This window comes from Petromyzon marinus, assembly GCF_048934315.1.
Source record: "Petromyzon marinus isolate PM22_M1 ecotype Great Lakes invasive population chromosome 77 unlocalized genomic scaffold, UKy_Petmar_22M1.pri1.0 chr77_unloc.4, whole genome shotgun sequence".
Lineage (NCBI taxonomy): Eukaryota > Metazoa > Chordata > Hyperoartia > Petromyzontiformes > Petromyzontidae > Petromyzon > Petromyzon marinus.
Window position 1 is genome coordinate 111471 of NW_027422624.1, and position 21198 is coordinate 132668.

A 21198-nucleotide genomic window follows, 5' to 3' on the forward strand; every position below is an offset into this window, starting at 1 on the left:
TACACACTTACACTATACACTACACTATACACTATACACTACACTATACACTACACTATACACTACACTGTACACTACACTATACACTACACACTACACTATACACTACACTATACACTATACACTTACACTACACTATACACTACACACTTACAATACACTATACACTACACACTTACAATACACTATACACTACACACTTACAATACACTATACACTACACACTACACTATACACTACACACTTACACTATACACTACACTATACACTACACCATACACTATACAATACACTATACACTTACAATACACTATACACTACACACTTACAATACACTATACACTACACTATACACTACACTATACACTACACACTTACACTATACACTACACTATACACTACACTATACACTACACACTTACACTATACACTACACTATACACTACACCATACACTATACAATACACTATACACTTACAATACACTATACACTACACACTTACAATACACTATACACTACACTATACACTACACTATACACTACACTATACACTTACAATACACTATACACTACACACTTACACTATACACTACACTAAACACTACTATACACTATACACTACACTATACACTACAATATACACTATACACTACACTATACACTACACTATACACTACACTATACACTACACTATACACTATACACTACACACTACACTATACACTACACTATACACTACACTATACACTACACACTTACTATACACTATACACTACACACTACACTACACTATACACTACTATACACTGCACATTTTACCCTACACTATACACTAACACTATACACTACACTATACACTACACTATACACTACACACTTACAATACACTATACACTACACACTTACAATATACACTACACACTTACACTATACACTACACACTACACTATACACTACACTACACACTTACAATATACACTACACACTTACACTATACACTACACTATACGCTACTACACTACACTATACACTAGGCACTACACTAGACACTACACACTTAAACTACACTATGCACTACACACTTACAATACACTATACACTACTATACACTACACTATACACTACACACTTACACTATACACTACACACTACACTATATACTATACACTACACTATACACTACACTATACGCTACTACACTACACTATACACTAGACACTACACTAGACACTACACTATACACCACACTATACACTACACTATACACTACACACTTACACTACACTATACACTACTATACACTACACTATACACTATACACTACACTATACACTACACACTTACAATACACTATACACTACTATACACTACAGTATACACTACACACTACACTATACACTACACTATACACTACACACTACACTATACACTACACTATAGACTACTACACTACACTACTACACTACACTATACACTACACACTTACAACACACTATACACTACACACCACACTACACACTACACTATACACTACACTGTACACTACACTATACACTACTATACACTACACTATACACTTACAATACACTATACACTACACACTTACACTATACACTACACTAAACACTACTATACACTATACACTACACTATACACTACACTATACACTACACTATACACTACACTATACACTACACTATACACTACACACTACACACTACACTATACACTACACTATACACTACACTATACACTACACACTTACAATACACTATACACTACACACTACACTACACTATACACTACTATACACTGCACATTTTACCCTACACTATACACTAACACTATACACTACACTATACACTACACTATACACTACACACTTACAATACACTATACACTGCACTATACACTACACACTTACAATACACTATACACTACACACTTACAATATACACTACACACTTACACTATACACTACACACTACACTATACACTACACTACACACTTACAATATACACTACACACTTACACTATACACTACACTATACGCTACTACACTACACTATACACTAGGCACTACACTAGACACTACACACTTAAACTACACTATGCACTACACACTTACAATACACTATACACTACTATACACTACACTATACACTACACACTTACACTATACACTATACACTACACTATACACTACACTATACGCTACTACACTACACTAGACACTACACTAGACACTACACTATACACCACACTATACACTACACTATACACTACACACTTACACTACACTATACACTACTATACACTACACTATACACTATACACTACACTATACACTACACACTTACAATACACTATACACTACTATACACTACACTATACACTACACACTACACTATACACTACACTATACACTACTATACACTACACTATACACTACACTACTATACACTACACTACTATACACTACACTACTATACACTACACCACTATACACTACACTATACACTACACTACTATACACTACACTACTATACACTACACTACTATACACTACACACTATACACTTACACTACACACTTACACTACACACTACACACTTACACTACACTATACACTACACTATACACTACACTATACACTACACTATACACTACACACTCACACTACACACTTACACTACACTATACACTACACTATACACTACACTATACACCACTATACACTACACTATACACTACACTTACACTACACACTTACACTACACTATACACTACAGACTTACACTACACACTCACACTACACACTAACACTACACACTCACACTACACACTGCACACTTACACTACACTATACACTACACACTTACACTACACACTACACTACACACTACACTACACACTACACTGCACACTTACACTACACACTTACACTACACACTTACACTACACACTACACTACACACTAACACTACACACTCACACTACACACTCAAGCTACACACTTACACTACACACTCACACTACACACTTACACTACACACACTACACACACTACACACTTACACTACACTATACACTACACACTCACACTACACACTTACACTACACACACTACACACACTACACACTTACACTACACACTAACACTACACACTCACAGTACACACTCACACTACACACTTACACTGCACACTTACACTACACTATACACTACACACTCACACTACACACTCACACTACACACTACACAATCACACTGCACACTTACACTACACACTCAAGCTACACACTCACACTACACACTTACACTATACACTACACACTGCACACTTACACTATACACTACACACATTACACTAGACACTACACACTTACACTACACACTACACTACACACTCACACTACACACTCAAGCTACACACTCACACTACACACTACACTACACACACTACACACTAACACTACACACTCACACTACACACTCAAGCTACACACTCACACTACACACTACACTACACACTTACACTACACACTACACTACACACTCACACTACACACTACACTACACACTCACACTACACACTCAAGCTACACACTTACACTACACACTCACACTACACACTCCACCCTCACACTCCACCCTTACATTCTGACTAGTATAATGTGTAGAGTGTATTGTAGTATAGTGTAGAATGTAGTGTATAGTGTAGTGTATAGTGTAGTGTATAGTGTAGTAGTGTAGTGTATAGTGTAGTGTATAGTGTAGTGTGTAGTGTATAGTGTAGTGTATTGTGTAGTGTATAGTGTCGTGTGTAGTGTATTGTAGTGTATAGTGTAGTATATAGTGTAGTGTATAGTGTAGTGTATAGTGTAGTGTATAGTGTAGTAGTGTAGAGTAGTGTGTAGTGTATATTGTAGTGTATAGTGTAGTAGTGTATAGTGTTGTAGTATAGTGTAGTAGTGTATAGTGTAGTAGTGTGTAGTGTAGTGTGTAGTGTATATTGTAGTGTATAGTAGTGTGTAGCGTAGTAGTGTAGTGTATAGTGGTGGGGTAAAGTGTAGTGTATAGTGTAATGTATAGTGTAGAGTTTAGTGTAGTGTGTGGAGTGTGTAGTAGTGTAGTGTATAGTGTAGTGTATAGTAGTGTGTAGTGTAGTGTATAGTGTAGTGTATAGTGTATTGTGTAGTGTATAGTGTAGTGTATAGTGTAGTGTAGTAGTGTATAGTGTTGTAGTATAGTGTAGTAGTGTATAGTGTAGTAGTGTATAGTGTAGTGTGTAGTGTATAGTGTAGTGTATAGTAGTGTGTAGCGTAGTAGTGTAGTGTATAGTGGTGGGGTAAAGTGTAGTGTATAGTGTAATGTATAGTGTAGAGTTTAGTGTAGTGTGTGGAGTGTGTAGTAGTGTAGTGTGTAGTGTAGTGTATAGTAGTGTAGAGTGTAGTGTAGTGTGTGGAGTGTGTAGTAGTGTAGTGTATAGTGTAGTGTATAGTGTAGGGTATGTAGGGTGTAGTGTAGTAGTGTGTAGTGGTGTATAGTTAGTGTATAGTATAGTGTAGTGTGTAGTGTATAGTGTAGTGTATAGTAGTGCAGTGTATAGTGTAATGGTGTGTGTGTGTATATGTGTGCGTGTCTGTGTGTGTGTGCGTGGTGTGTCTGTGTATATGTGGTCTCTGTGTATGTGTGTACACTGTGTATGTATCTGTATGTATCTGTGTATGTGTGTATCTGTGTGTGTATGTATCTGTGTATGTGTGTGTGTGTGTACACTGTGTGTGTGTGTACACTGTGTTTATGTATCTGTATGTGTGTATCTGTGTGTGTATGTATCTGTGTATGTGTGTGTGTGTACACTGTGTGTGTATGTATCTGTATGTATCTGTGTATGTGTGTATCTGTGTGTGTATGTATCTGTGTATGTGTGTGTGTACACTGTGTGTGTGTGTGTACACTGTGTGTGTATGTATCTGTATGTATCTGTATGTGTGTGTACACTGTGTGTATGTATCTGTGTATGTGTGTGTGTACACTGTGTGTGTGTGTACACTGTGTGTATGTATCTGTATGTATCTGTATGTGTGTGTACACTGTGTGTATGTATCTGTGTGTACAATGTGTGTGTGTATGTATCTGTATGTATCTGTATGTGTGTGTACACTGTGTGTATGTATCTGTGTGTGTACACTGTGTGTATGTATCTGTGTGTGTACACTGTGTGTATGTATCTGTGTGTGTACACTGTGTGTGTATGTATCTGTGTATGTGTGTGTGTGTACACTGTGTGTATGTACGCTGTGTGTGTGTACACTGTGTGTGTACACTGTGTACACTGTGTGTGTGTACACTGTGTACACTGTGTGTGTACACCTGTGTGTGTGTACACTGTGTGTGTACACTGTGTGTACAATGTGTGTGTATGTATCTGTATGTATCTGTATGTGTGTGTACACTGTGTGTATGTATCTGTGTGTGTACACTGTGTGTATGTATCTGTGTGTGTGTGTGTGAGCAGGCCAGACGTCTCTCCACGTGGCGGTGGAGCGACGTTGCCCTCACTACGTCCGCCTGCTGGTGGCTGCTGGCGCCGACGTCCACGCCCAGGCGCTGGGGAAGTTCTTCAGGCCCAAGGAGGAGGGCGGGTACTTTTATTTTGGTAACGTGGGGAGACCCTGATGGTTGTCATGGAGACCGTGTGGTTGTCATGGAGACCGTGATGGTTGTCATGGAGATACTTTTACTTTGTTAACGTGGGGAGACCCTGGCGGTTGTCATGGAGACCGTGGTGGTTGTCATGGAGACCCTGATGGTTGTCATGGAGATACTTTTACTTTGGTAACGTGGGGAGACCCCGACGGTTGTCATGGAGACCGTGATGGTTGTCATGGAGACCGTGATGGTTGTCATGGAGATACTTTTACTTTGGTAACGTGGGGAGGCCCCGACGGTTGTCATGGAGACCGTGGTGGTTGTCATGGAGACCGTGACAGTTGTCATGGAGATACTTTTACTTTGGTAACGTGGGGAGGCCCTGACGGTTGTCATGGAGACCGTGATGGTTGTCATGGAGACCGTGACAGTTGTCATGGAGATACTTTTATTTTGGTAACGTGGGGAGGCCCTGACGGTTGTCATGGAGACCGTGGTGGTTGTCATGGAGACCCTGATGGTTGTCATGGAGATACTTTTACTTTGGTAACGTGGGGAGACCCCGACGGTTGTCATGGAGACCGTGATGGTTGTCATGGAGACCGTGATGGTTGTCATGGAGATACTTTTACTTTGGTAACGTGGGGAGGCCCCGACGGTTGTCATGGAGACCGTGGTGGTTGTCATGGAGACCGTGACAGTTGTCATGGAGATACTTTTACTTTGGTAACGTGGGGAGGCCCTGATGGTTGTCATGGAGACCGTGATGGTTGTCATGGAGACCGTGATGGTTGTCATGGAGATACTTTTACTTTGGTAACGTGGGGAGGCCCCGACGGTTGTCATGGAGACCGTGGTGGTTGTCATGGAGACCGTGACAGTTGTCATGGAGATACTTTTACTTTGGTAACGTGGGGAGGCCCTGGCGGTTGTCATGGAGACCGTGATGGTTGTCATGGAGACCGTGATGGTTGTCATGGAGATACTTTTACTTTGGTAACGTGGGGAGACCCCGACGGTTGTCATGGAGACCGTGATGGTTGTCATGGAGACCGTGATGGTTGTCATGGAGATACTTTTACTTTGGTAACGTGGGGAGGCCCTGGCGGTTGTCATGGAGACCGTGATGGTTGTCATGGAGACCGTGATGGTTGTCATGGAGATACTTTTACTTTGGTAACGTGGGGAGACCCCGACGGTTGTCATGGAGACCGTGATGGTTGTCATGGAGACCGTGATGGTTGTCATGGAGATACTTTTACTTTGGTAACGTGGGGAGACCGTGGTGGTTGTCATGGAGACCGTGACAGTTGTCATGGAGATACTTTTACTTTGGTAACGTGGGGAGACCCCGGCGGTTGTCATGGAGACCGTGATGGTTGTCATGGAGATACTTTTACTTTGGTAACGTGGGGAGACCGTGATGGTTGTCATGGAGAGCGTGATGGTTGTCATGGAGACCGTGATGGTTGTCATGGAGATACTTTTACTTTGGTAACGTGGGGAGACCCTGATGGTTGTCATGGAGACCGTGATGGTTGTCATGGAGACCCTGATGGTTGTCATGGAGATACTTTTACTTTGGTAACGTGGGGAGACCCTGGCGGTTGTCATGGAGACCCTGATGGTTGTCATGGAGATACTTTTACTTTGGTAACGTGGGGAGACCCTGGCGGTTGTCATGGAGACCGTGATGGTTGTCATGGAGACCATGATGGTTGTCATGGAGACCCTGACGGTTGTCATGGAGATACTTTTACTTTGGTAACGTGGGGAGGCCCCGACGGTTGTCATGGAGACCGTGATGGTTGTCATGGAGACCGTGATGGTTGTCATGGAGACCCTGACGGTTGTCATGGAGATACTTTTACTTTGGTAACGTGGGGAGGCCCCGACGGTTGTCATGGAGACCGTGATGGTTGTCATGGAGACCGTGATGGTTGTCATGGAGATACTTTTACTTTGGTAACGTGGGGAGACCCTGGCGGTTGTCATGGAGACCGTTGGTGGTTGTCATGGAGACCGTGACGGTTGTCATGGATATACTTTTACTTTGGTAACGTGGGGAGACCCTGGCGGTTGTCATGGAGACTGTGATGGTTGTCATGGAGACCGTGATGGTTGTCATGGAGATACTTTTACTTTGGTAACGTGGGGAGACCCTGATGGTTGTCATGGAGACCAAGATGGTTGTCATGGAGACCCTGATGGTTGTCATGGAGATACTTTTACTTTGGTAACGTGGGGAGACCCTGGCGGTTGTCATGGAGACCGTGATGGTTGTCATGGAGATACTTTTACTTTGGTAACGTGGGGAGACCCTGATGGTTGTCATGGAGACCGTGATGGTTGTCATGGAGACCGTGATGGTTGTCATGGAGATACTTTTACTTTGGTAACGTGGGGAGACCCTGGCGGTTGTCATGGAGACCCTGATGGTTGTCATGGAGACCCTGATGGTTGTCATGGAGACCCTGATGGTTGTCATGGAGATACTTTTACTTTGGTAACGTGGGGAGACCCTGGCGGTTGTCATGGAGACCGTGATGGTTGTCATGGAGATACTTTTACTTTGGTAACGTGGGGAGACCCTGATGGTTGTCATGGAGACCGTGATGGTTGTCATGGAGACCGTGATGGTTGTCATGGAGATACTTTTACTTTGGTAACGTGGGGAGACCCTGGCGGTTGTCATGGAGACCCTGATGGTTGTCATGGAGACCCTGATGGTTGTCATGGAGACCCTGATGGTTGTCATGGAGATACTTTTACTTTGGTAACGTGGGGAGACCCCGACGGTTGTCATGGAGACCCTGATGGTTGTCATGGAGACCATGATGGTTGTCATGGAGACCGTGACGGTTGTCATGGAGACCCTGATGGTTGTCATGGAGACCGTGATGGTTGTCATGGAGACCGTGACGGTTGTCATGGAGACCCTGATGGTTGTCATGGAGACCGTAATGGTTGTCATGGAGACCGTGACGGTTGTCATGGAGACCCTGACGGTTGTCATGGAGACCGTAATGGTTGTCATGGAGACCGTGACGGTTGTCATGGAGACCCTGACGGTTGTCATGGAGACCCTAACGGTTGTCATAGAGATACTTCTACTTCGGTAACGCGGAGAGACCGTGATGGTTGTCATGGAGACTGTAGTGGTCGTCATGGAGATTGCAGCGGTTGTCATGGAGACTGTAGTGGTCGTCATGGAGACTGTAGTGGTCCTCTCTCTCCTCCCTCCCCCACTCCAGGTGAGCTCCCACTCTCTCTGGCCGCCTGCACCAACCAGCCGGACGTTGTGCAGTTCTTGACGCGTGGTGCTGGTGGTGGTGGTGGTGCTGCTGGTGGCGGTGGTGGCAGTGGTGGTGGTGGTGCTGCTGGTGCTGCTGGTGCTGATGGTGGTGGAGGTGGCGGTGTGGCTGGTGGTGGTGCTGGTGGTGGAGATGGTGATGGTGGTGGAGGTGGTGGCGGTGTGGCTGATCTCCGTCGATGCGACTCACGTGGCAACACGGTGCTGCACGCCCTCGTCGCTGTGGCGGACAACACGAGGGAGAACACTCGATTTGTCACCAAGATGTACACAGCCCTTCTCATGCAGGTTAACCATCATCATCAGCATCATCATCGTCACCACTCGATTTGTCACCAAGATGTACACAGCCCTTCTCATGCAGGTTAACCATCATCATCAGCATCATCATCGTCACCACTCGATTTGTCACCAAGATGTACACAGCCCTTCTCATGCAGGTCAATCATCACCAGCATCATCATCGTCATCATCATCACTCGATTTGTCACCAAGATGTACACAGCCCTTCTCATGCAGGTCAATCATCACCATCATCATCGTCATCATCATCACTCGATTTGTCACCAAGATGTACACAGCCCTTCTCATGCAGGTCAATCATCACCATCATCATCGTCATCATCATCAGCATCATCATCATCATCATCATCACTCGATTTGTCACCAAGATGTACACAGCCCTTCTCATGCAGGTCAATCATCACCATCATCATCGTCATCATCATCACTCGATTTGTCACCAAGATGTACACAGCCCTTCTCATGCAGGTCAATCATCACCATCATCATCGTCATCATCATCACTCGATTTGTCACCAAGATGTACACAGCCCTTCTCATGCAGGTCAATCATCACCATCATCATCGTCATCATCATCAGCATCATCATCATCATCATCACTCGATTTGTCACCAAGATGTACACAGCCCTTCTCATGCAGGTCAATCAGCATCATCATCAGCATCATCATCACCATCATCATCACCACTCGCTTTGTCACCAAGATGTACACAGCCCTTCTCATGCAGGTCAATCATCATCAGCATCATCATCGTCATCATCATCAACACTCGCTTTGTCACCAAGATGTACACAGCCCTTCTCATGCAGGTCAATCATCATCAGCATCATCATCGTCATCATCATCAGCATCATCATCATCACCACTCGCTTTGTCACCAAGATGTACACAGCCCTTCTCATGCAGGTCAATCATCATCATCATCGTCATCACCATCAACACTCGCTTTGTCACCAAGATGTACACAGCCCTTCTCATGCAGGTTAACCATCATCATCAGCATCATCACCATCATCATCATCATCACTCGATTTGTCACCAAGATGTACACAGCCCTTCTCATGCAGGTTAATCATCATCAGGATCATCATCAGCATCATCATCACCATCATCATCACCACTCGCTTTGTCACCAAGATGTACACAGCCCTTCTCATGCAGGTTAACCATCATCAGGATCATCATCATCAACACTCGCTTTGTCACCAAGATGTACACCGCCCTTCTCATGCAGGTTAATCATCATCATCAGCATCATCATCGTCACCACTTGCTTTGTCACCAAGATGTACACAGCCCTTCTCATGCAGGTCAATCATCATCAGCATCATCATCATCATCACCACTCGCTTTGTCACCAAGATGTACACTGCCCTTCTCATGCAGGTTAACCATCATCAGCATCATCATCGTCATCACCATCATCATCAACACTCGCTTTGTCACCAAGATGTACACAGCCCTTCTCATGCAGGTCAATCATCATCATCAGCATCATCATCGCCATCACCACTCGCTTTGTCACCAAGATGTACACAGCCCTTCTCATGCAGGTCAATCATCATCATCAGCATCATCATCGTCACCACTCGCTTTGTCACCAAGATGTACACAGCCCTTCTCATGCAGGTTAATCAGCATCATCAGCATCATCATCATCACCACTCGCTTTGTCACCAAGATGTACACCGCCCTTCTCATGCAGGTCCATCATCATCAGCATCATCATCGTCACCATCAACACTCGCTTTGTCACCAAGATGTACACAGCCCTTCTCATGCAGGTCAATCATCATCAGCATCATCATCGTCACCATCAACACTCGCTTTGTCACCAAGATGTACGCAGCCCTTCTCATGCAGGTCAATCATCATCAGCATCATCATCGTCACCATCAACACTCGCTTTGTCACCAAGATGTACACAGCCCTTCTCATGCAGGTCAATCATCATCATCATCAACACTCGCTTTGTCACCAAGATGTACACAGCCCTTCTCATGCAGGTCAATCATCATCATCAGCATCATCACCATCACCACTCGCTTTGTCACCAAGATGTACACCGCCCTTCTCATGCAGGTTAACCATCATCAGCATCATCATCATCACCATCACCACTCGCTTTGTCACCAAGATGTACACAGCCCTTCTCATGCAGGTCAATCATCATCATCATCATCACCACTCGCTTTGTCACCAAGATGTACACCGCCCTTCTCATGCAGGTTAACCATCATCAGCATCATCATCGTCACCACTCGCTTTGTCACCAAGATGTACACAGCCCTTCTCATGCAGGTCAATCATCATCAGCATCACCATCAACACTCGCTTTGTCACCAAGATGTACACAGCCCTTCTCATGCAGGTCAATCATCATCATCAGCATCATCACCATCATCACCATCAACACTCGCTTTGTCACCAAGATGTACACAGCCCTTCTCATGCAGGTCAATCATCATCATCAGCATCATCATCGTCACCACTCGCTTTGTCACCAAGATGTACACAGCCCTTCTCATGCAGGTCAATCATCATCAGCATCATCATCGTCACCATCAACACTCGCTTTGTCACCAAGATGTACACAGCCCTTCTCATGCAGGTCAATCATCATCAGCATCATCATCAGCATCATCATCATCAACACTCGCTTTGTCACCAAGATGTACACAGCCCTTCTCATGCAGGTCAATCATCATCATCAGCATCAGCATCATCACCATCACCACTCGCTTTGTCACCAAGATGTACACCGCCCTTCTCATGCAGGTTAACCATCATCAGCATCATCATCATCACCATCACCACTCGCTTTGTCACCAAGATGTACACAGCCCTTCTCATGCAGGTCAATCATCATCATCATCATCACCACTCGCTTTGTCACCAAGATGTACACAGCCCTTCTCATGCAGGTTAACCATCATCAGGATCATCATCGTCACCATCACCACTCGCTTTGTCACAAAGATGTACACAGCCCTTCTCATGCAGGTTAACCATCATCAGCATCATCATCATCATCACCATCATCATCGTCATCATCATCACCATCATCATCACCACTCGCTTTGTCACCAAGATGTACACCGCCCTTCTCATGCAGGTTAACCATCATCAGCATCATCATCATCACCATCATCAACACTCGCTTTGTCACCAAGATGTACACAGCCCTTCTCATGCAGGTCAATCATCATCGTCACCATCACCACTCGCTTTGTCACAAAGATGTACACAGCCCTTCTCATGCAGGTTAACCATCATCAGCATCATCATCGTCACCATCACCACCATCACTCGCTTTGTCACCAAGATGTACACAGCCCTTCTCATGCAGGTCAATCATCATCAGCATCATCATCACCATCAACACTCGCTTTGTCACCAAGATGTACACAGCCCTTCTCATGCAGGTTAACCATCATCAGCACCATCATCATCATCACCACTCGCTTTGTCACCAAGATGTACACAGCCCTTCTCATGCAGGTCAATCATCATCAGGATCATCATCAGCATCATCATCACCATCATCATCACCACTCGCTTTGTCACCAAGATGTACACAGCCCTTCTCATGCAGGTCAATCATCATCATCAGCATCATCATCACCACTTGCTTTGTCACCAAGATGTACACCGCCCTTCTCATGCAGGTTAACCATCATCAGCATCATCATCGTCATCATCATCACCATCATCATCATCACAACTCGCTTTGTCACCAAGATGTACACAGCCCTTCGCATGCAGGTCAATCATCATCATCAGCATCATCATCGTCACCACTCGCTTTGTCACCAAGATGTACACCGCCCTTCTCATGCAGGTCAATCATCATCATCAGCATCATCATCGCCATCACCACTCGCTTTGTCACCAAGATGTACACAGCCCTTCTCATGCAGGCCAATCATCATCATCAGCATCATCATCGTCACCACTCGCTTTGTCACCAAGATGTACACCGCCCTTCTCATGCAGGTTAACCATCATCAGCATCGTCATCGTCATCATCATCACATCATCACCATCATCATCACCACTCGCTTTGTCACCAAGATGTACACCGCCCTTCTCATGCAGGTCAATCAGCATCATCATCATCAGCATCACCACCATCACCACCATCACCACCATCACAATCATCAACACCATCACCACCATCACCATCATCATCACCACCACTACCATCACCACCACCATCACCACCACCATCACCACCATCACCACCACCATCAACATCATCACCACCATCACCACCACCACCACCATCACCACCATCACCACCACCTCCACCATCACCACCACCACCTCCACCATCACCACCACCATCACCACCATCACCACCACCATCACCACCATCACCACCACCACCATCACCACCACCACCATCACCACCACCACCACCACTACCATCACCACCACCATCACCACCATCACCACCACCACCATCATCATCACCACCACCACCATAGTCACCATCATCCCCCCCCCACTTGCCCCCTCCCCCCTGCCCCCCCCCCCCCCCCCCCCCCCCAGGCTGCTCGTGAGTTTCCGGGATTCAACCTCGAGGCGGTGAACAACCACGATGGACTCACCCCACTCAAGATGGCCGCCAAGATGGGCAAGATCGGGGTGAGGTGCTCACCCACTCACTCACCCAGTCACTCACCTAGTCACTCACCCACTCACCCACCCACTCACTTACCCAGTCACTCACCCAGTCACTCACTCAGTCACTCACCCAGTCACTCACCCACCCAGTCACTCACTCAGTCACTCACCCAGCCACTCACTCAGTCACTCACCCAGCCACTCACCCAGCCACTCACCTAGTCACTCACTCACCCAGTCACTCACCCAGCCACTCACCTAGTCACTCACCCAGTCACTCACCCAGTCACTCACCCACCCAGTCACTCACTCAGTCACTCACCCAGCCACTCACTCAGTCACTCACCCAGCCACTCACCCAGCCACTCACCTAGTCACTCACTCACCCAGTCACTCACCCAGCCACTCACCTAGTCACTCACCCAGTCACTCACCCAGCCACTCACCCAGCCACTCACTCAGTCACTCACCCAGCCACTCACCCAGTCAGTCACCCAGTCACTCACCCAGCCACTCACCCAGCCACTCACCCAGTCACTCACCCAGTCACTTACCCAGTCACTCACTCACCCAGCCACTCACCCAGCCACTCACCCAGTCACTCACCCAGTCACTCACCCAGTCACTCACCCAGCCACTCACCCAGCCACTCACCCAGTCACTCACCCAGTCACTCACCCAGCCACTCACTCACCCAGCCACTCACCCAGTCACTCACCCAGCCACTCACCTAGTCACTCACTCAGTCACTCACCCAGTCACTCACCCAGCCACTCACCCAGTCACTCACTCACCCAGCCACTCACCCAGTCACTCACCCAGCCACTCACCTAGTCACTCACTCAGTCACTCACCCAGCCACTCACCCAGTCACTCACCCAGCCACTCACCTAGTCACTCACTCAGTCACTCACCCAGCCACTCACCCAGTCACTCACTCAGTCACTCACCCAGCCACTCACCCAGCCACTCACCCAGTCACTCACTCAGTCACTCACCCAGCCACTCACCCAGTCACTCACCCAGTCACTCACCCAGCCACTCACTCACCCAGCCACTCACCCAGTCACTCACCCAGCCACTCACCTAGTCACTCACTCAGTCACTCACCCAGCCACTCACCCAGTCACTCACCCAGCCACACTCACCTAGTCACTCACTCAGTCACTCACCCAGTCACTCACCCAGCCACTCACCCAGTCACTCACTCACCCAGCCACTCACCCAGTCACTCACCCAGCCACTCACCTAGTCACTCACTCAGTCACTCACCCAGCCACTCACCCAGTCACTCACCCAGCCACTCACCTAGTCACTCACTCAGTCACTCACCCAGCCACTCACCCAGTCACTCACTCAGTCACTCACCCAGCCACTCACCCAGCCACTCACCCAGCCACTCACCCAGTCACTCACTCAGTCACTCACCCAGTCACTCACTCAGTCACTCACCCAGTCACTCACCCAGCCACTCATCTAGTCACTCACCAAGCCACTCACCTAGTCACTCACCTAGTCACTCACCCAGTCACTCACCCAGTCACTCACCCAGTCACTCACCTAGTCACTCACTCACCCAGTCACTCACCCAGTCACTCACCCAGTCACTCACCCAGCCACTCACCCAGCCACTCACCCAGTCACTCACTGAGTCACTCACCCTGTCACTCACCCAGTCACTCACCCACCCAGTCACTCACCCAGTCACTTAGCCAGTCACTCACTCACCCAGTCACTCACCCAGTCACTCACCCAGCCACTCACCCAGTCACTCACCCAGCCACTCACCCAGTCACTCACTCACCCAGCCACTCACCCAGCCACTCACTCAGTCACTCACTCAGTCACTCACCCAGTCACTCACCCAGTCACTCACTCACCCAGTCACTCACTCACCCAGTCACTCACTCACCCAGTCACTCACCCAGCCACTCACTCACCCAGCCACTCACCCAGCCACTCACTCAGTCACTCACTCAGTCACTCACCCAGTCACTCACCCACCCAGTCACTCACTCACCCAGTCACTCACCCAGTCACTCACCCAGTCACTCACCACAGCCACTCACTCAGTCACTCACCCAGTCACTCACTCAGTCACTCACTCACTCACCCAGTCACTCACCCAGTCACTCAGTGAGTGGCTGGGTGAGTTACTGGGTGAGTGACTAGGTGAGTGGCTGGGTGAGTGACTGGGTGAGTGAGTGACTAGGTGAGTGGCTGGGTGAGTGGCTGGGTGAGTGACTGGGTGAGTGACTGGGTGAATGAGTGACTGGGTGAATGAGTGACTGGGCGAATGAGTGAGTGGCTGGGTGAGTGGCTGGGTGAGTGGCTGGGTGAGTGACTGGGTGAGTGACTGGGTGAATGAGTGACTGGGTGAGTGAGTGGCTGGATGAGTGACTGGGTGAGTGACTGGGTGAGTGACTGAGTGAGTGGCTGGGTGAGTGACTGGGTGAGTGACTGGGTGAATGAGTGACTGGGTGAGTGAGTGGCTGGGTGACCCAGCCACTCACCCAGTCACTCACCCAGCCACTCACCCAGTCAGTCACCCAGTCACTCACCCAGCCACTCACCCAGCCACTCACCCAGTCACTCACCCAGTCACTCACCCAGTCACTCACTCACTCACCCAGTCACTCACCCAGTCACTCACTCACCCAGTCACTCACCCAGCCACTCACCCAGCCACTCACCCAGCCACTCACCCAGTCACTCACCCAGTCACTCACCCAGCCACTCACTCACCCAGCCACTCACCCAGTCACTCACCCAGCCACTCACCTAGTCACTCACTCAGTCACTCACCCAGCCACTCACCCAGTCACTCACCCAGCCACTCACCTAGTCACTCACTCAGTCACTCACCCAGTCACTCACCCAGCCACTCACCCAGTCACTCACTCACCCAGCCACTCACCCAGTCACTCACCCAGCCACTCACCTAGTCACTCACTCAGTCACTCACCCAGCCACTCACCCAGTCACTCACCCAGCCACTCACCTAGTCACTCACTCAGTCACTCACCCAGCCACTCACCCAGTCACTCACTCAGTCACTCACCCAGCCACTCACCCAGCCACTCACCCAGCCACTCACCCAGTCACTCACTCAGTCACTCACCCAGTCACTCACTCAGTCACTCACCCAGTCACTCACCCAGCCACTTACCTAGTCACTCACCCAGCCACTCACCTAGTCACTCACTCACCCAGTCACTCACCCAGTCACTCACCCAGTCACTCACCCAGTCACTCACCTAGTCACTCACTCACCCAGTCACTCACCCAGTCACTCACCCAGTCACTTACCCAGCCACTCACACAGCCACTCACCCAGCCACTCACCCAGTCACTCACTGAGTCACTCACCCTGTCACTCACCCAGTCACTCACCCACCCAGTCACTCACCCAGTCACTCACCCAGTCACTCACTCACCCAGTCACTCACCCAGTCACTCACCCAGCCACTCACCCAGTCACTCACCCAGCCACTCACCCACTCACTCACTCACCCAGCCACTCACCCAGCCACTCACTCAGTCACTCACTCAGTCACTCACCCAGTCACTCACCCAGTCACTCACTCACCCAGTCACTCACTCACCCAGTCACTCACCCAGCCACTCACTCACCCAGCCACTCACCCAGCCACTCACTCAGTCACTCACTCAGTCACTCACCCAGTCACTCACCCAGTCACTCACTCACCCAGTCACTCACTCACCCAGTCACTCACCCAGTCACTCACCCAGTCACTCACCACAGCCACTCACTCAGTCACTCACCCAGTCACTCACTCACTCACCCAGTCACTCACCCAGTCACTCACCCAGCCACTCACTCACCCAGTCACTCATTCACCCAGTCACTCACCCAGTCACTCACCCAACCACTCACTCAGTCACTCACCCAGTCACTCACCCAGTCACTCACCCAGCCACTCACTCACCCAGTCACTCATTCACCCAGTCACTCACCCAGTCACTCACCCAGCCACTCACCCAGCTACTCACCCAGCCACTCACCCAGCCACTCACCCAGCCACTCACCCAGCCACTCACTCATTCACCCAGTCACTCATTCACCCAGTCACTCATTTACCCAGTCACTCACCCAGTCACTCACTCAGTCACTCACCCAGTCACTCACCCAGCCACTCACTCACCCACTTACTCACCCTGTCACTTACTCACCCAGTCACTCACTCACCCACTCACTCTCCCAGTCACTCACCCAGTCACTCACCCAGTCGTTTATACACGCGTGTGCGTGTACACGTGTGTGTACATGTGTGTGTCAGTGTGTGTCAGTGTGTGTCAGTGTGTGTGAGTGTGTGTGGTGTGTCAGTGTGTGTGGTGTGTCAGTGTGTGTCGGTGTGTGTCAGTGTGTCAGTGTGTGTGGTGTGTCAGTGTGTGTCAGTGTGTCAGTGTGTGTGGTGTGTCAGTGTGTGTGGTGTGTCAGTGTGTGTCAGTTGGTGTGGTGTGTCAGTGTGTATGGTGTGTCAGTGTGTGTCAGTATGTGTGGTGTGTCAGTGTGTGTCAGTGTGTGTGGTGTGTCAGTGTGTGTGGTGTGTCAGTGTGTGTGGTGTGTCAGTGTGTGTCAGTGTGTGTGGTGTGTCAGTGTGTGTGTTGTGTCAGTGTGTGTGGTGTGTCAGTGTGTGTGTTGTGTCAGTGTGTGTGTTGTGTCAGTGTGTGTCGTGTGTCAGTGTGTGTGTTGTGTCAGTGTGTGTCGTGTGTCAGTGTGTGTGTTGTGTCAGTGTGTGTCGTGTGTCAGTGTGTGTCAGTGTGTGTGGTGTGTCAGTGTGTGTGGTGTGTCAGTGTGTGTCAGTGTGTGTCAGTGTGTGTCAGTGTGTGTGGTGTGTCAGTGTGTGTCAGTGTGTGTCAGTGTGTCAGTGTGTGTGTTGTGTCAGTGTGTGTCAGTGTGTGTCAGTGTGTGTGGTGTGTCAGTGTGGTGTCAGTGTGTGTGGTGTGTCAGTGTGTGTCAGTGTGTCAGTGTGTGTGGTAGTGTAGTAGCGGTTAGCGCTACGCTGCACTACGAACCTGGCAACCCGAGTTCCATTCCCCCTCACGGCAGTGACGATTATCTGAGCGGGTTCTGGGCCTCCCCTAGGTCGACTCAGCCTCAAATGAGCACCTGGTGTAGCGGTGGTGTAGTGAACATCGCTAGCACTGGGAGAGAGACAAAGACGGCCGGGCGTGGCGCTGGCCACCCACCCCCTCGTGTGCCGTGCCGGCATTCATAGGTGGTGCTACTAGATACTAGCAGCACTTGCCCCTACAGCCCTGCTAGAGGCTACCTGGGGAGCTTTGTCTGCGTGTGTACATCATAGGTGGTGCTACTCGCCACTAGCAGCACTTGCCCCTGCAGCCCTGCTAGAGGCTACCTAGGGGAGCTTTGTCTGTGTGTGTATCGTAGGTGGTGCTACTCGCCACTAGCAGCACTTGCCCCTACAGCCCTGCTAGAGGCTACCTGGGGGAGCTTTGTCTGTGTGTGTACATCATAGGTGGTGCTACTCGCTACTAGCAGCACTTGCCCCTACAGTCTGGTACAGGCTACACGAGGGATCTTTGTCTTTGTGTCTGTGTGTCTGTGTGTGTGACTGGCCTATATGACATCATAACAACAGCCTGGACCACTGGACGGGTTCCGCAGGATTGGAAGGATGCCCTGGTGGTCCCCCTCTTTAAGAAGGGGGACCGCACAGACTGTAACAACTACAGGGGCATCTCACTCCTCAGTGTGCCGGGAAAGGTCCTCGCAAGGATTATTCAGCATCGCCTTGCCAGGCACGCTGAGGAGAGGCTTGCGGAGCCCCAATGCGGTTTCAGGAAAGGGTGGTCCTGCACAGATGCCATATTTTCTGTCCGTCTGCTACAGCAGAGGTGTAGGGAATTCCAACAAGACCTACATCTCTGCTTTATTGACCTGGTCAAGGCCTATGATACCATCAGTAGGCCTGGGCTCTGGGTCGTTCTTCGTGCTTTTGGAGTACCTGACCCTCTGCTCACGATCATTAAGGACGTTGATGATGGTGAGCGGGCCCGGGTAAAACTACGTGGCCGGGAGTCAGAGCCATTCCCTGTACACCTTGGGGTGCGAGAGGGATGTCCTCTGGCTCCCACATTATTTAACATCTATTTTGACCACGTAGTTCATGAAGCCTTCAATAGCTGTACCGGGGGAATCTCCATATGGTACAGATATAATGGGAGGCTGATCGATGCCCGGGTGCGGTCAAGGGATGGCTCCCTATTGCTCAACCACGTTATGTATGCTGATGATTTGGTAATAGCTGCTCAGTCAGAGGAGGAGTTGGAGACGCTGCTGCTGAGACTGGAGCGTGCCACTAAGAGGTGGGGCCTTACCATCAGCCCCACCAAAACTAAGCACCTGCCTGGGTATTTTGTACCATCGGACACTCCACCCCCACAACTCCCGATCGGTGATGGGGCAGTTGTGGAGAGAGTGGAGAGTTTCCCGTACCTGGGCAGTGTGCTTATGACTGGCTCCAGTTTAACAGCAGAGGTCTCACTCCGAATCAGTCGAGCGGCCATATCTTTTCATCGGTTGCGTAACGCTGTGTGGAAGCTACCTGGTCTGTCGCTCCGCACTAAGCTTCAGGTCTTCTCGGCCATGGTCATTCCCTTCCTTCTCTACGCTTGCGAAACGTGGACCCCCCTAATGGAACATCTTCGCAGGTTAGAAACATTTAGGCTGGCCTGTCTACGATCCATCCGGGGTTTAACCAGACTGGATTGTGTGAGGAGCTCACAAATCCTTGAAAGATCTGGGCAAGGTCCCATCGGTGAGCTCCTCCGGCGGGCAAGGCTGCGATGGCTGGGTCATGTAGCCCGTATGCCCAGCCACCGCATGCCGAAACAGCTTTTGTTCGGCCGGATTGAGGGGGCAAAGCGGGCGCGGCACGGGCTAGAGAAGAGATGGAGTGATGTGGTACAGGAGGACGTGGAGCTGAGTGGACTTGCCGATGACCGGTACCAGCGGTGTCAAGATCGGCCTCTGTGGAGGAGGCTCGTGAAGGATGCTACTGGGCAGGTGGAGGCAGTCGCCTTCCAACAACAACGGAGGGCGGAGGAGCAACGCTCACAACAACGAGCGGAGCGCCGGGTGGCTAAAGCACGGCAGGTTGGCACAGTAGGGGGCACAAGGTGGTGCACCAGCCAGTCATCTCAGTCAGTCGACCCGTGGCACCTGCTGGGTCTGCCCCGTGACCTCCTGCCAGCGGGCGTTCGACACTTCACGTGGCCTCAAGGTGCACATGGCCTGGCACA

General features: G+C 49.1%; 1 protein-coding gene across 1 annotated transcript in view; it reads left to right on the forward strand.

Moving 5' to 3' along the window:
* LOC116937136 (transient receptor potential cation channel subfamily V member 4-like) overlaps nt 1–21198 on the forward strand; it is a 207776-nt gene that overhangs the window by 19804 nt on the left and 166774 nt on the right. The window contains 3 exon segments of the mRNA XM_076058623.1: nt 5528–5668; nt 8916–9262; nt 13834–13929. Of these exon segments, the coding sequence (XP_075914738.1) occupies nt 5528–5668; nt 8916–9262; nt 13834–13929 (584 nt within the window).